General features: G+C 35.9%; 1 protein-coding gene across 3 annotated transcripts in view; it reads right to left on the bottom strand.

The window, feature by feature from the left end:
- Positions 1–8,318: 8,318 nt before the first annotated feature.
- Positions 8,319–17,394, bottom strand: part of CUL3 (cullin 3) — a 113,256-nt gene continuing 104,180 nt past the window's right edge. For all 3 annotated transcript variants that reach the window (XM_055290796.2, XM_055290798.2, XM_055290797.2), the window contains 3 exons: positions 16,281–16,467; positions 12,592–12,737; positions 8,319–8,790 (listed from right to left, as the gene is read on the bottom strand). In XM_055290796.2, the coding sequence (XP_055146771.1) occupies positions 8,659–8,790; positions 12,592–12,737; positions 16,281–16,467 (465 nt within the window). In that variant the 3' untranslated portion in view covers positions 8,319–8,658. The remainder of the gene's footprint in view (positions 8,791–12,591; positions 12,738–16,280; positions 16,468–17,394) is intronic.

The raw sequence follows: 17,394 nt of genomic DNA on the forward strand, positions 1-17,394 counted from the left end.
ACGAGAGAAGCAAAGAGGCTTTGAGAGTCTAGCACAGTGAAAAGGGGGGCAACTCACAGCCATTGCATAAATCATGTAAATCTTTGGCTGTGCTAGATAAAAAATATTTTTGTATATATGTAGACTTCTTTATATATTTTATATATTTCTAGTATTTTTACCAAGGAAGGGAGGTATTCACAGCATGTCACCTGATAATGATGCACTTAGCAATGGGAAATTAACTTAAAAACATTTTATTTCTTAGTAAACACATTTCCTAAAAAGTTCCATCTATATGGCCTTGTTCGTGTATATACTTTTCTTGTCTAATATAGAATTTTATTTAATAATACGCTGTTTCTTAACAAAGGTAAAAGTAGTGAAATAAAATCAGGGTTTAGGCTCATTTTATTACTATGTGGTTTGCCATTTGGTGAACTGTGTATCTAGTTCTTTATAACGGATATTATCAATCTAAAGAAAAAATTACCAATCTGCCCTTCAGCTGTCTAGTTTTAAGATTTGATGTCATTCATCATGCATATACAAATGTGCACACTAATGTGCACACATATGCATACATGCATACAAGTGCAAAAAACATTTACACAAAAATAGATTTCAGTAGTGTGACTTCACAGCTGTTTTAGTTCTTTTTGGGTCATATTGATTGCAAAAAGTGAGGAAAATGGGATTTTTAAGGACTACAGGAAGTTCTTAGTAGATAATTTGTATATTTCAGGAAGTTATATTAGCAAAAGAGGGGAGGATACTATGATCTGGCTTCGTTTATAAATCAAAGTTTCTACACAATAAGCTCAGTTGATTACAGCATGATGTAATCAAGCTAATGAGACAGCTTGGGTTCATATGCAAGACCATTAACTCTACAAAAGTAGGGGGACCCCCCCATTGTCTCATAAATGAATGCTGTTGTCATTAGTGGGTCAGAATGAAGTTAGCATTTATTGAGAACTCACTAAGTGACAGATACCCTGCTAAGAGCTGTTACAGTGACAGCATGCCACCAGCTGCTCCTTTGGGAATTTAAGCTTCAATCTTCTAAGAGAGGTTGTAGAAGGGAAAGTCTCCCACAGTAGTGACAAAGCCATGCATCACTCAGTACTGCCACTGCATGTATTGTTAAGTCCTATGGAAAAGGAAATTTATATGGAGAAGTAAACACTAATAGGCTGTGTATCCACATGCAGGCTGAAGGAGCAATTACTGTGGCCAGGGTCATGAGAACAGCAATAATTAGTGAGTCTCCAAAGGGAAGGTGCATCTTTAGGGGCCAAAGTACAAGGTGGAAGGGGGCCCTTCCTGCTTAACCAATCTCGAGAATTGGAGTTTGATTTTACCAAAGAGTTCATAGGTTTTCTTACATATTTAAGACCTTAATCTGTGTACCAATTTGATGAAATTAGTTTTATGAGTCTCATTTTGTTTACAAGAAATAAAAGTTTTACAAACATGTATTTTTCTTAATTTGTGGCTCAAGAGAATATGGATCATTCTATGAAAGCTCATTAGTGAGAAATAATCCAAAAGTTATGTTTGGGGCCGAGTGTGGTGGCTCACACCTGTAATCCCAGCACTCTGGGAAGCTGAGGCGGGTGGATCACCTGAGGTCAGGAGTTCCAGACCAGCCTGGCCAACATGGTGAAACCCTGTCTCTATTAAAAATACAAAAATTAGCTGGGTGTGGTGGTTGTACGCCTGTAATCATAGCTACTTGGGAGGCTGAGGTAGGAGAATCACTTGAACCCAGGAGGCAAAGGTTACAGTGAGACAAGATCATGCCATTGCACTCCAGCCTGGGCAACAGAGCAAGACTTTGTCTTGAAAAAAAAAAAAAAAAAAAAAAACCCAAAAGTTACTTTTGAGTATTAGGGAGTACCATGGTTCTTAAGGGAGTCACCTCCTTCAGATTAAATTGACAATCATCAAAGATTAAATCTCAGTAGAAACACTGCACCATCTAGGTTGCAATAAAAATAGCCAATAGGTTTATACTTATGTTTATGATCTTACAAAGTTGGTGGTACAAACATCTCAATTTTTGTCACCCAGATCTAATTTTTTCACAACCAATGGTTGCTATGGGGAAAAAAAATCCAAATCTGTTCAGTAGGCACTCGCTTTTTTTCTTAGACTTAGAATCATTCTTTTAGTGTTGCTATCTAAACTCTTAGAAATGGGATAGAGGTCACTGAGCTTTGAACACTTGATTTCTAAATTCAACTTCTCCCAGTGAGAATACCTAATTAAAATTGTAAGATCACAGGTTGCCCTTTGTCTATGAAGACACTATTACCAATTCTCCCTCTTCCTCCCCCTATCCATTAGGATCCACTGAGAGTTGGTTAGCTGTGATTAATACTGTGATCTGTGACCATGAGTAGCTTGAAATTAACTGGTCCACATTGTAATCAAACCTCATTTGATCAACATGTTGTCTTAACCAGATGAGGCATTGTAAGTGCAGATAAATTATGTTAAAGAAAACCCCACAACTTGCAAATCACATCAACATTCTCATCTAATCAGTGAAACTGGAAGTTTATGTTTTATTGTACCATGTACAATCTAAAGCAATAGTTCTCAAACTTAGCTGCCCACAAGAATCACCTCAGGCTTATTAAATAATAATCTCCACAAGGGACATTACTTTTTTGTTTCTTTGTAAAGCTTCTCTAGGAAAATCTGGTGTGAAGCTAGATTGAAAAACACCAAAGCACTTGACAAACTTCTTTTGGAATAGCTTTTAAAAATCCGTAACACTCTTGTATAGCCTTAATGATTACAAACTCATTTCTTTGAAAATGGCTTACATTAAGTTTTTTTGTTTCTTTCTTGAGAGTTTCGCTCGTTACCCAGGCTGGAGGGCAATGGTGGGATCTCGGCTCACCACAACCCCCGCCTCCCGGGTTCAAGTGATTCTCCTGCCTCAGCCTCCTAAGTAGCTGGGATTACAAGCATGTGCCACTACGCCTGACTAATTTTGTATTTCTAGTAGAGATGGAGTTTCTCTGTTGGTCAGGCTGGTCTCAAACTCCCGATCTCAGTTGATCCGCCCACCTCGGCCTCCCAAACTGCTGGGATTACAGGCGTGAGCCACCGCGCCTGGTGGCTTGCATTAATTTTTAATTAGCTCAAGGGAAGTCTGGAGAATATGGATGCCTTATTACAAGCTTGGATAACACTAATTTTGGTAAACAAACAAAAAAAAAAGTAAGGACTCATGAGTATTGTGTAAGAGTCTGTAGGCAAGCTTAAGAGGAGAATCTTTAAAATGGGACGAACACAGTATGTATACAGACTTTCTTGCCCTGAGGGGTAGCCTCCTCAGCACCCTCTTCCCCCATCAGATGTAGACGTTGCAATAGGTGTGTGACCGTCTATTTTATAGTCACACATATACACTGGTTGCCTATTGCTAGAATTGCACTGGGACAAATGCAAATTCTGTCCTTTTCCTCACTTGATTTCACTCTTTAGGTAAGTTTCCTCAGTCTCTTTCAGTCTACAATTCCACTCCATTAGAAAAATCTTTTTTTTTAATACAGAAGATAGTATAGAAAATAAAAAGGTTCATTCTGTAGGTATTGATATCTGACATCAGTTGTATAAACTTATGAGAAAGAAAATACTTTATACCATATACCAATATGCCTAGCTAATATTGCCAATTTTTTGTGAAGGATCTATAAAGTTATACAAGATCAAGTTCTCCAAAAACATTTTCTAATAAAACAATGCAAACTTTCACCAAAATACGTGCCAAGAAAATCTACCTTCAGATTCAAACTCAATTTTCAAGGTTCTGTGCGGTCTGCCAAAACAGCCGGTAACTGGGGACACACGCTTTTAAAAGCCCAGGTTTTGGAATTAAGAGACTTGGGTCCAAATTCCTGCACCCCATTAACTATTAGTGGGATTTCGTAAAAATTTTTATGTCACTAAGCCTGAGTTTTTTCATAGGATCTCCATAGGACCAAATGATCTAATACTGGTCAAGTTCTTATCACAGAGATGCTATGCAAGAGGGCTTAGAAGTCAGCATTTAACACAATATGCCGGCTGGGAACAGTAGCTCATGCCTGTTATCCTAGCGCTTTGGCAGGCCGAGGCAGGAGGATTGCTTCAGCCTAGCGGTTTGACGGCAGCCTAGGCAACACAGCAAGACCCTGTCTCTACTTAAAGCAAAAAAAAAAACCTTGCATGGTGGCGTGCACTTGTGCTCCCAGCTACTTGAGAGGCTGAGGTGGGAGGATCGCTTGAGGCCAGATTGAGGTTGAGGGTGTAGTGAGCCACAATCATGCCAGTGTACTCCAGCCTGGATGACAGAGCAAGACGCTGTACACACACACACCCATCTGCAACCACATAAGAGCTGGTATTTTCCACTTTTTACCTACAGTCAACTATCAAGTAACTTCTATTTATAAAATTATCCTTATTCTATGTCATAGCCCCAGTAGTGCAGTACAAATTTCAATTTGTGAAGTTCAATTCTTTTAAAGATTTTCTTTCAAGACACTTAGTGATCATTTAGCACATTCATCTGAGATTTACTGAGTGCCTACACCCACTACATACCAGACATCGTGCTGAGGCATTTATTCAAGAATCACAACTGCAGAAAGAATTCTGAGACTGAGAATTTTAATTTTCCCACATTGCAATAAATCTTGTATGCAATAAAGTTTATTAGTTGAACTGTCCTGTTATTAAAATCTTGAAATTTGACAATTTCATTGTTACTAAAAAATACACAAGTTTTACTTTGAGCTCCTCATGTATAATTTTAAAGCTATTTTTGCATGGATCACTCGAGGTCAACTTAGACCCTAAAACTGAGCATCAAATTACTTAAATGACACGCTTACAAATTTGCCATTTCTAAAATTAAATGCAAGGGTTTCAAGACATCCTAGTTGTTTTTCTCCTGAGAGCTAGCGTAATGGCCAATCTCTGCATCATTACCTGTTAAATTTATCTGCCATTCTTACGTCTCTTCTTCCTTCTGGCTAATTTGACATAGGAAAGGCACGCAAAGGAAAACATTTTGTAAAATTGTAGATTTGAATTTAAGGTACATACCTATCTGTGGTACCCACTTAAGTATGTAAAACTTTCTCTAAAATTGTAGGAGACAAAGCGCCTATTTTCTTTTCAATGGACACATTCCAGAATAGCAGCAATCACCTTCCCCGTTTTCCTTCCTACCAAAAGTTGGTATCAGCAAATAATGTAAAGCTAACAAAAATGTGCAAAATTCCATATTGCAATGCTTCAAGTATTAACTTTAGTTTGTCACATTACTGTTCATGTGAATGAGGTACAAAATAAATGAAAAATTTTTAATATGGAAAATCGTGTCAATTTGTAACATGGAATATGGATAGGATTAAACCTAGGTCCAACTCCTGGCTCTGCCATTTCCTACTGGCAACCTTGGACAACACTGGTATAATGACAGTTATCTCACATAAAGCCAGTATGACAACTAAATACACATAAAATATTCAGAACAGTATCTGGCATATGATAAGCACTTAAATGTTAACATTTCTAATTATTTCTGCTTTGAGGACTAGAAATGACTTCTAATTTTGCTGACCTGAAATGTTTTTTAACATTCCTATTTATAGAATGCAAAATACTATGCAACATATAGTAAAATACATGACCTACAATTGATATGTAACAGCTTTCCTTCCAAGATTGACACAATATACCATATACTTTATAAAAAATTATTCTATAAAAGTCTTAAGTTACAGTAGACAGGCAAAGATAAAAATCTTTAATACTAGTTACTGAAAATGAGTATCTTACACTGTAAACATTAAAACTGTTTTCCAAATTGAGGAATTAAATAATACTTAGAAACCTAAGATGATGCCAGTGTACTAGTCTTCTAGAGATGTAGGCATAATCTTAAAATCTGTTCTAGGCCTTTCCTGCTACCCAACATATCCGGTGAACAAAACATCAACCAACAGTGCTTCATTATGAGAAGGATTCTTACCGAGAAGGCCTATCATCAGCATCTTGGGGGTTTGATAGTACATAATTACAATGCTACACAGGTGACTCTAGCATACCTTTAGAAAGGCATGCATCTCTTCCACCATTCCCTTTTTAAATTCACTGACATAAAGAATCCTTGCAATCACAACCACTTTTTGTGAGGCTGTGCATTCCCTAATTGCAATGAACTTTCAGTCTTTAAATAATGTTAACGATTCAAAATAAACACTGCCCTGGACTTGATAATGAAGGCAGAGAACTACACTTTAACAGTTACTGAAGAGATGACATCATTTTTGCAGTTGAAAAACTATGTATCCACCCTCCTAAAAACTCTTCTAATAAATCACCAAAATTTCTCTGTACCAACAGGATGGAATGGTTAGGTGGCATTTTTTTTTTTTTTCAAATTAAAGCATTAAAAACTGAGAAAAAATAGCATCTGTGACCTCTTGCTAAAAAGAAAGCAATGTTAAATGTATTTTGTTATAACCTTTATGACCTAAAATAATACTTATGCGGTCAAACACAAACATTTTGTGTGACCAGTTTTTTCAGTGCAGCATCACATCGCCAGCAATCTCCAACCATTCAACTCAACTTCAATTCAGAAATGTTTTACAGCTACACTTGAGACAATGATGTAAACTTAAACTTTACTTTTAATGGCTTAAATTAGCATTAAAATGTTTAATGTCTCACTTAGGAGATTTCAAATAAAGTTTTTACATCGTTCGTGTTTACTAACTCGACAATCTGAGCTGTGCTGTTTTCCCAGGTGTTAAATATCATTTAATTGGGAAATGAAAGCAATAAAAAAATTCTCAAACATGAACTACCATTACTTTCCTATAAACACCTTACCATTACAGAAAATTTCCAATTATGTCAAAATCAGGTGAAACCCTTAGCTTTCCATGTTACACCTGACTTAGTACTGCTCAAATATGGTAAAAGTGTCCTGAGAATAATGTTCACAATATTTTTCATTGGCATCTTAATTGCATCATGTAGAAGTGGAAAATGTAGAGATAAAGAGCACAAGGCTTGTAATTCCACAGTACAGATGGAGACAAAATTGCAATAAAAGCATATTTGCAAGTCTAAAAGGAAAATTATAACCCAAGACGCATGGGGAAAAATATTTATGTGGAGTTTTTAATCCATATTAGAATTCAGTTGTTGTAACTTGACCATAAATTTAAACAGAAACCATCTTCTGAGACATACATTCTAATAAATGTATCAACAGTACTGATAGTCAACGAAGGGTCAATTTAAACTTATTAGTAACATTTCATTTTTCTATCCAACAGAAATCTATAGTGGTTTGCCCCATTACATATCTGAAACATTGTCTTATGAAAACAAAATGAAACAAAATTAAATAAAATTGAAGATAAAAATACTCTGGAAGCACAGGATATCTGACAAGAATCTTCAGCACAAAGCACATCTTTGAAAACGTGAAACGATGACTCTTTGGAGGACAATAGCTAAATATCCAAGAATCATCAGGTTTGAGAAATATTGCTTAATCACTTTCCAAAACACAGTTAGCTGCAAGAATTGAAGATTTCATTAAAACTATCAAGGTCATCATATTTATTGCATCTTTAGTTTGCATTTTGAAACAGAAAATTAATAGTGCACCACAGCTTCACCAAAATATATATTTAGGGGCAGGGAGGACCTACGATATTTATAAACAAAGTATAGACTGTATGTGCTTTTCAGAGGGGCTGAATTAAATATAACCAGCTGCCAACTTTGTGCTCTGACACACTTGAATTAGTGGGTATGTGTATACTAAATTCATTATTTTTGTCTACAATAAATGAAATAAAAACACCACCCTATACAATCCACTATTAGCAGTGAGTACAACAGCAAAAAAATTATTGTACAATTTATACATACTAAAATATTTTCTTTCTCTAGAAATAACTCAGAACAAAACCTAATCATTATAAGACTTAATTTGGGAAATCTCAAATTACAACAGGGAAAAACCAAATCAGGATGTGTACTTGAGCCCAAAACAAAGGTTCCTGGTCATAAGGCTAGAAGATTAGTAAGTGCAAGTGGTAGAATACAGCATGCTCAAATTGTATGCTTGGGTCTTTGTATATTCATCAAACCTTTCAATTAAATAAGACTAGCTAAAGAAATGTCTTCAGAGCAAGATAACTGGGAATTCTGCATTTCTTTTGCCATTTTTGTTACCCAACTTACACAATGCGCAAAGTGCTAAGCAACACTACAAAACACATTTACATCAACACTGAAGACCTGGGGAAATGAAATCCAACAATTTTATTGTAATAAGCTGTATTTTCTAAATTTCTCTTTTATTTTCCTGTTTTCATACAGTAAAGAAAACAAAACGCAGCACATTCACATTTTCCCGAGGAACTGTAAAGATGATCTCTACAGGGATAAACGTTGTAAAGCCTGAAGCTCAATCAACTGATGTTGAAAACTCTCAAAGGGAGTAAAGGCTTGATCTCAATGGTCTAGAACATGTACTGTAATTTAATAGAAGAGATGGTCGTCTTAATATTTAATGATTTAAAAGAACTTCCCAGTCCATGCGAAGAGTAGAGTCCAAGAATAAATCAAATTTCTGAACGCATTTTATGCTACATATGTGTATACTTTGCGATCCTCAGGTGTTCGTGCCAAATATTCTCTCTCAATAAGTCCTTCAATACGTTTCTTAATAACAACTGGACTTGGTAAGAATCGCGCCTTCAACTGCTGAGTTACCTAAAAAAGAAAGTAGATAGTATTTTTATATAAACACATACAAATTCCTATCTTTGAACAGAACTGATAATGTCATTTTAACACTCAGAGACTGAACTTTACTAACTGGATTACCAAAGCTAAAAGCACAGAAACTTTAAAAAGGTTCTGTTTGAAAATGTAATATTATGGTTACAACACACTTCCTCAAATCAGAATGAGAATGCTAAAATGGATAGCAGTTGAATAGCTGAATTAGTTGGAATTATGGTAGTGTGAGTATATGCCACCTATAGTTTAACCGTTTTGATGCCGTTATCTACTGACTTCTGGGTTATACTCAAAACTCACAGAACTTGGGTAGCCTATGTATTAAAGAACATAAACTCCGGACTCAGAGTACCTGGATAAACTCAGCTCTACCACTACTAGCTCTTGGGACCTTGGCCCACTGGTGTGTACACTACATGTGTTAACAGACGTAATGCCTTAGAATAAAGAATAATAATGCCCAATCATAGTAAGTGCTTCTGTTGTTTTTTTCCGAGTACTATCAGGATTCTAAGTACTGTGCTATATATAATAAAAAAACAGTAACTAAAGCGCAGTCATAGTCTGTCTATGCACTATTCATCAGTCATTTTGCATATATGAGTTTTTTTTTTTTTTTTTGAGATGGAGTCTTGCTCTGTTGCCCAGGCTGGAGTGCAGTGGCACAATCTCCACTCACTGCAAGCTCCGCCTCCTGGGTTCCCACCATTCTCCTGCCTCAGCCTCGCGAGTAGCTGGGACTACAGGCGCCCACCACCATGCCCGGCTAATTTTTTGTACTTTTAGTAGAGACGGGGTTTCACCATGTTAGCCAGGATTGTCTCTATCTCCTGACCTTGTAATCTGCCTGCCTCGGCCTCCCAAAGTGCTGGGATTACAGGTGTGAGCCACCGTGCCTGGCCTATTTAATGTTCTTAACCCTGCAAAATAAGTTGTCTCATTTTACAAATGAGGAAAATAAAGCCGGAGAAGAAAACTGACATCAACTAGTAGTAAATAACAGAGCCAGCAGAGATTAATCTAAACCTTCTGACCTCAAAGTCTATGTTCTTTGCTCTAATGCATCCATGAGCCAGCTTTGCTTTTACTCTTGTTGATCAGTTCATTTCCCAAAGCCATAATGGATTGATAATTCTTTGGAATCTGAAAATTCAGCACTTCATTCTGCAACTACAATTTATCACCCTTCCAGGATTATCACTCCGGTATCGAAAAACTTGCTCTCAACCCATCACCTGAGATCTCCCACCCTTTGCCCTTCTTTTCTTCCAGCCTATTAACAGCTCCTATCAACTTGCTCTCTCCCCTGTAACAGAGCCTAAACTGAATTCAAGATCACTTCTCTTGAATGCTGTACTCTCAACAGGACCTTCTACTCCTGATTCTTTTGGTCCTATCCCATAAACACTATTTGATTAAACCTATATTCTTTATGTACTACATCATTATCAACCTACCACAGAGCTCTCTGCTGAGTAAAGATGTAGTTGTTACATCATTTGTGTACGCCAGGAGTCAGCAAACTGCAGTCACAGGCCAAATACACCCCACTGCCTGTTTCTGTAAAATTGTACTGAAATACAGTCACATGTATTTATTTATTTTTTATTAGTTTTTTTTTTGAGATGGAGTCTTGCTCTGTCGCCCAGGGTGGAGTACAATGGCACGATCTGGGCTCACTGCAACCTCCGCCTCCCGGGTTCAAGCAATTCTCCTGCCTCAGCCTCCCGAGTAGTTGAGATTACTGGCACCCACCACCAGCTAATTTTTGTATTTTTAGTAGGACGGGGTTTTGCCATGTTTGTCAGGCTGGTCTTGAACTCCTGACTGCAGGTGATCCGCCCACCTTGGCCTCCCAAAGTGCTGGGATTACAGGCATGAGCCACCGCGAGTCACATGCATTTATGTATTATCTATAGCTGCTTTCATGCTACAATTGGCCATTTACAAAAACATCTGCCAATCTCTGGTGTAGACTAGCACAAATTTATAGTATTCAAAAGTTCAGCAAGTTCCTGAGCACCATTCTTCGACAAGTATTATTTCAAATTTCTGACAATCCCCTTAAACTCCTCAACCCAGTCCTGCACCAAGCTCATATCGGGTTTCACACAGAGAAGAGAAGCCATTTCAATTTGAAGTTCTTCAAATTCCCACCCTACACATGTACATTTATCCATACTTACACCAAATCTTGCTTAGCACATACCCCTGCACCCTGCCCTAGGTTCTCAGGAAGAGGCACGTTCAGTAACATGTATCAGTACACTACCATCATCATACTCTCTATACAATCCTCACCTTTCCTTTTCTAGAATGTGGTATTTATCCCTTCATCTCATTTTTTTCAATTTGTTTTTAAGAATCTGTTCTTTATTCGTAGGATATAAACATGCTCAGTATCCTCCCATTTTGGGGGGGAAAAAGCCCAAACCCTTCAACTCTATGCTGAATCCTCTAATACTGCTCTGCCCTTTCCCTTGAGCCAACACCTCAAAGAATAAGCCACTCTTGGTGGTTTCCACCTCCATTTCCTTCTCAAGGCACTACCATTGGATATCCACTTTCACGAGTCCAATGAAAATGTCTGAGAAAGTTAACCTGTCACGTAATTGCCAAAGTAAGTGTTTATTCAACTTGGTTTTTTTTCCATGATTTTTTGATTATTACTGACCACTCACTCCTTGTAATTCTCTTCCCTTGTCATAGGACACTGTCATTTTCTTTTCCTTCTAAAGCAGTGTTCTCAAATTTGAAAAAACATCAGAATCACCTACAGCTCGTGTTAAAAAACCACTGTTGGGCCCTATCCTCAGAGTTTCTGATTCAATTCTCAGGCTCTGGTGGAACCTAAGAATCTGTGTTTCTCATGAGTTCCCAGGTGATGCTGAGGTAGCTGCTCCAAGAACCACACTGTGAAAACCAGTGCTCTAAAGAGTTTCTGTTGTTAAACTCACCGTTCCTAAAATGATAAAGGAGGGGTCTATCCCATAGTTCTTTCTTGCTCTCCATGCTAACACTGAGCAATTTAATCCACACCTGTAATTTAAACTGCATTCTCATACAGCTAATTCCCAATGCAACTTCTAGCCCTCATGTCTATTGTCTTCCACCTGCCCCTGGATGTGCCAATACACAATAAAGTCAACTTGTACAAAACAGTATTAAGTGACATCTGGACCACAGTGGCACATTACATTACCCTTCTCTTTTTGGTTAAAGAAACAACTCTGTATCTACTCATTCAAGCCAGAAACCTAAAAGGCGTCTTCAACTTCTCCCTCTCACATCCCATTATCAATCAGTTGCGCCTGTCAATTCTACTTCCCAATTATCTTGATTCAGCTTTCTACCCTCTACCAATACTTTACCCAGGTCCTAATCCTCTCCCACCTATCTAAATGGCCTCTTAAGGGGTCTTCCCCTCCTTAGTTTCTCAATTTGTAAAATGAAAGCATTTAATGAATGGTAACCATCATTAATTTTTAGAAGGGAGTTTACACAAAGGTATTAATAGCAGTGAAAATCTTTTCTTAATACTTCATGTGACAATATTCTACTATCATTTTTGTTATAAACACATTGGTTCCGAGTGTGTGCACATATTTGGATGTATCACTATGTTTAGTTACCAAGTGAGTGCCATACATTTCATAAGTGTTACATCACTAGGATTTCTTAATTGTAAAATTGTTTTTAAAATTAGTTGAATAATTTTGTTAATAATGTTACTGTTTTTTCTATATTAGCCCAGTAGTGAAGAGTCCTCACCTCCGCTACTAGAACATTGTGCTGCATCTTCTTTCTAGATTTCATTATCCGCACTATAGCAGCTTCTATCTCATGTTTTCTGTCGTCGTCTACTTTCTGCCTTGTTTCTTTCCTCTCTGGGTCAGATTCACCTTGTTTGGCAGCAACTAAAATAGAAATAAAGGCATTTATCATAAATCTAATTTTAAAATTTGGTTTACAAGCAAGCTTATTATAATTCAATGTAATCCACAGATAAAAACCAATTTCAGCCTCTGAATATACACACTTATTAATTCAAGTACACATTCAAAAACTATCTCGTTTAATGTTTACTTGAATACTAAATTATCCTTTTCAAAAATGAGGAATTTAACTTTGAGGTAATAAAGTCGATTTTGTTTTTATGCAGAATATAATTTCTTACCTGGAAGAAAAATAGTAGCTGAATATATTCAGCAGTAAAATTACCAGTAAATAATTTTCATTGCTTATGACTGTCAGAGGTCAACTGATTATTTTATTACCATGGCTCCAAGTTAAAGCTCACCAAAAGTACCTCAGATAGGTGAGTATCTGTTGTCTTACTAACTCAAAATGTAGCTGTAATCTCTAAGGCTTTATGAGGAGACAAGAGTATGTACTGCCAAGATTCAGTCAGTGAAATAAATAATTTAAAAGTACCACTAGGATGTCAGTTCCTCAAATCTCCTTGCCAAAACTCTCCCTAGAGTTCTGTTATCTAACCACTTCTTGTCATATATTTTATTATGCTTTTTATGTCACAACCTCATCACAAATTCATACCAGATTCCAATCTTTAGGAGTCTTACTCTATTCTTCCCTATAGTCTTCAAAGCAACTGTTAAGGGAAATACAGAAGTCTTCTTCTCCTGCAACTCTGCTCTGAATGAAATAGCAGAAAAAGAAAACTGGTGTTTTATTCGTTCATCAAAAGGAGATAGATGTGAAGTTTCTGGAGGTAGAAACTGTAAAATTGCAAAGCAGCACATGGGGCACTGCTGACTGAGGCATGGGCATAGATGGCCACGAGACAGCAGACTGTACAATTTACAAGATCATTCTGGTGCGCGTACCCATTCAGCTGTTTCTAATTAGAATCCTTTGGATAAAAATACTGCTTTCAGTGTCATTTCCCAAGTGTAAGATAATCAATATCTTAGTAAAAAAAAAAAATTCGATGAAAATAATCTACTAAGAATGATGCTTATGATGCTTTTCCTCAGAAGTTATGTCATGAAAAAAAAAGAGGTACTGGTTTAAATGGAACTAAAAACACATAAAAATTAAATGTAATGTGGAAATCTTGATGGAATCATGGATCCAAAAAGTGAGATATAAACGAAATTTTTGAGACAACTGAGGCAATATGGGTGGTAAATAGATGACATGAAATTAATTTTCTTGGATATGATATAGGAGATGTGTGCTAAAGTTTTTTAGGGGGAAACTGCTGAGATATTTGTAAATTAACTTCAAATGCTGTAGCAAACACACACACATACACGTGGAGGAAGGCAGGGAGGAAGACAAAATTCTAATGACTGGTAAACGTAGGTCACAGCCATATTGATGTTCATTATAGTGCTTTTCACTTTGTGGATTTGAAAATAAAAAATACAAAGTTGCAGAGAAAGAAGTAATTGTTTACACAATCCCTTTGGCTCATCTGGATGTGGTCACCTAAATAAGTGTCTTCTTAAATACCTGCAGAAAAACATAGATGTGCAGATTGTGCTGATGATTCAAAATGAGTATTCTTTTTAAATGTGAGGGGAGGGGCTCACTCTGGAGCCTAACACAATACTCCTCACTTGAGTGCAGCAGAAGGGGTTGTTGTGAAAGTGCCTATATATGACCTACATGCACGCTGGGGGATGGAATTTGAGAAAGGCAGGTGGTGGTGGTGGTGGTGGTGAAGACTGTCAACTCTGGAAATCCCCCCCAGATTACAATTAATCTGATTCTTTTCAAAGGCTGTGTTATTTTAGTAATTCCTTTAACTTCTTTGCATGAACTTTTACTACTGGCTACAGTAAAAGCAGCATAAATAGGTAGAGTCTGAGTCTTTGAATATTTGATTATGTTACTGAGCCTCTGACAATAAAACCAATGTGGTCACAATATTTACCACCAAAGAGAAAATTTCGACTTAAACTACGAGTAAGAGCCAAGATCATTTAAAAACCATTCCCAAGAAAAAAACATTGCTTTGTAGAATTTTATTGCTGAAAAGAACTTTTAAGCTCCTCTAGTGAAATTCTTCATCATATATATATTTGTTTTGAACGTACCTAAAACACTACATACACGTACTCCAGATACACATGTAAGTGTGCACACTTAACACGAAAATCTAAAAATCTGTGAAGATTTTTTTTTTTAAACATAATACTAATATCTGGTATTATTATTGCTGGACATGATAGAATCTGGGATAACAAAGACTGTTACTTATTTAGGGTACAGTAGGGTGAGGGTAAGGTAATCCAGATAAATATTCCCACATATTTTGCTCTAATTCTAGGATACAAATGAGCCATAAAATCCAAAACCTGCATCTGCCCAAATGTATAAAGTAGTTATGTCTTGTATTGGAAGAAAAATAAATTTTAATCCATGACACTGGCTAGCACAGTTTTGTTTTATTCTTAATATATATTTATGTCAAGACATGGGCTAATCTTGGCTAATGCAGATTACTATGATATAGTTTACAACTACAAGACAAAGGGGGCAAAGCCTTGCCAGAGACACTACTCTGCTCTACAAAGTATACAGACAAAACAAAAAGATCACAATGAAAAACAAAAATTTAAGTGTGCATATAAAGCTCTAGAATCCATGTACTCTGGTAATCAATTGTATATTTAACATTACTTTTAAAAAGACTATCATAATATACAATATAAATAACATTTTTTTTTAAATCAACAAATCACAGTCATTTAAAAGATTTATTTATCTTAGGACACTGTTTTATTGCACACATATTTGGCTATAATGAATATATTAGTACTAGGAAGCCTATCTAATACTAGTTTTTAAGCCAAGTAGCAAACAATTAGTTTTAAACATCAATCAGCAAGCAAGGGTGGAGTGCCTTTTTTCCCGTTTAAATACACAGAAAACAAGCATCTTACATTATGTTAAATGTTTAATGAATAAAATTTTCATTATCAACTTATATGGCTCTATTAAAAATCACTCACATCAGTATCATTTCTATGTTTTTAAATTAAAGATGATATGGGTTTTAAGATTTTGAAACAAAAAATATTTATCAAAATATAAATAGCAACATCCAAACATCCAACTTTTATATAGGTCTCCCAATTCTGAAAAACCTCTAAATCAGCTTTAAAATTAGACTTCCACTGACTATTAGTTAACAACTTAAAAACAATTTTAAGTACTAGTATGTTCATGAACTGTATTCTGTTTATTGAAAAACATGGAAAGAAGTACTTTGTTCACACTATAAATTACTTTTTAAAATGCTTACTGTACTTGGATTCAAATGCATTTTGATACAAATACTTATCAATAAAAGCTGCTTTCTTTCTTAAGCCTAAGTATCATGCAGCACCAGAAAAGGAGTATTTTTAAAAGAAATCCAACAGATGAGATTTTTTTTCTAAAGAGAAAAATATATAATTTTTTGACAGGAAAAATATAATTCCAGATACCTGTTTGAATCTTGACTCTGTGTAGTTTGGATGTGAATTGATCATTAACTGTAAATATATGACCATTTTCTATTTCCTTTGATTTGGGTTCTTTTGTAAGAACCCGCTGTGTTGGTTTACCACAGGCGAGGGACTGTAGGGCTCTAACAAGCTCTCTTTCAGGGATATCTGTCTCTTGCTGAATTTCCTGAAATTTCATCAGATTAACATAATTAGACTTTTTGAAAGATTAAAGTTAGTTAATTAGCAAGTCAACCAACCAAGCAGTAGTTAAAAAGAGGTAATTCCATTATATAAATAATGCACAAAAAAGAATTCTCTTGAGTATTATGCTACATCATTAAAATCTCATTATTTGAACAAACGAGAGCAAAGGGTGATTCAAGTTATAAAATATTAAAAAAACATGTACTTTTTTGATTCAGGAGATACAATGGCTAATCTAAAAATGTTATCCAGCAGAGATTATCAGGAACCTGCTTTAACATTTAGGTAAAAATAAAGTGTTAACCAACATATAATTGCTAATTTTATAAATATTTTACAATGCTCCATCCAAGTTTATCTAGACTACTCTTTTGCTTAGTAATTTCTTTTATAGAAAAAAGGAAGGTAAGCCTGAGCTCAGGCCTTCTACCATACAATCAAAATTTACCCTCCAAACTGACCATATGTATTGTATGCTTCTATGACCAAATGAAGAAAAAAAAAATAAAACCTGGAAATTACATTAAACATAAAAATCAACAAGCAATCTGTTTTGAAGTTCAGGTAATAATCTTTTCTGCGTATTATGAATAGTGATGTGAATGGTATGAACAAAGTGTAATACTAGGGGAGAAAAAGCAGCTCGGGAAAGAATGCTGTGTAATTTTAAATTCACTATTCTGTCAGTGGGACAGCAAGAAAACTGTACAGTTATATGATTTAGTCTCTACATGTCTATAGTGATACATGATTAAGTAAAAGTCTTGACACTAGGATTTATTCCTTTGATGCACTGTATACAGCTGTCTCTTTCTCAAAAGCAGCTTATGAAGAGTGGGCATGAAGATGGCGATATTCAGATTATATGAGTAACTGATCTGGAGAGTCAGTCATTCTCTCTAGACAA

The sequence above is a fragment of the Symphalangus syndactylus genome, chromosome 8 (genome assembly GCF_028878055.3).
Source record: "Symphalangus syndactylus isolate Jambi chromosome 8, NHGRI_mSymSyn1-v2.1_pri, whole genome shotgun sequence".
In the NCBI taxonomy this organism is placed as follows: Eukaryota; Metazoa; Chordata; class Mammalia; order Primates; family Hylobatidae; genus Symphalangus; species Symphalangus syndactylus.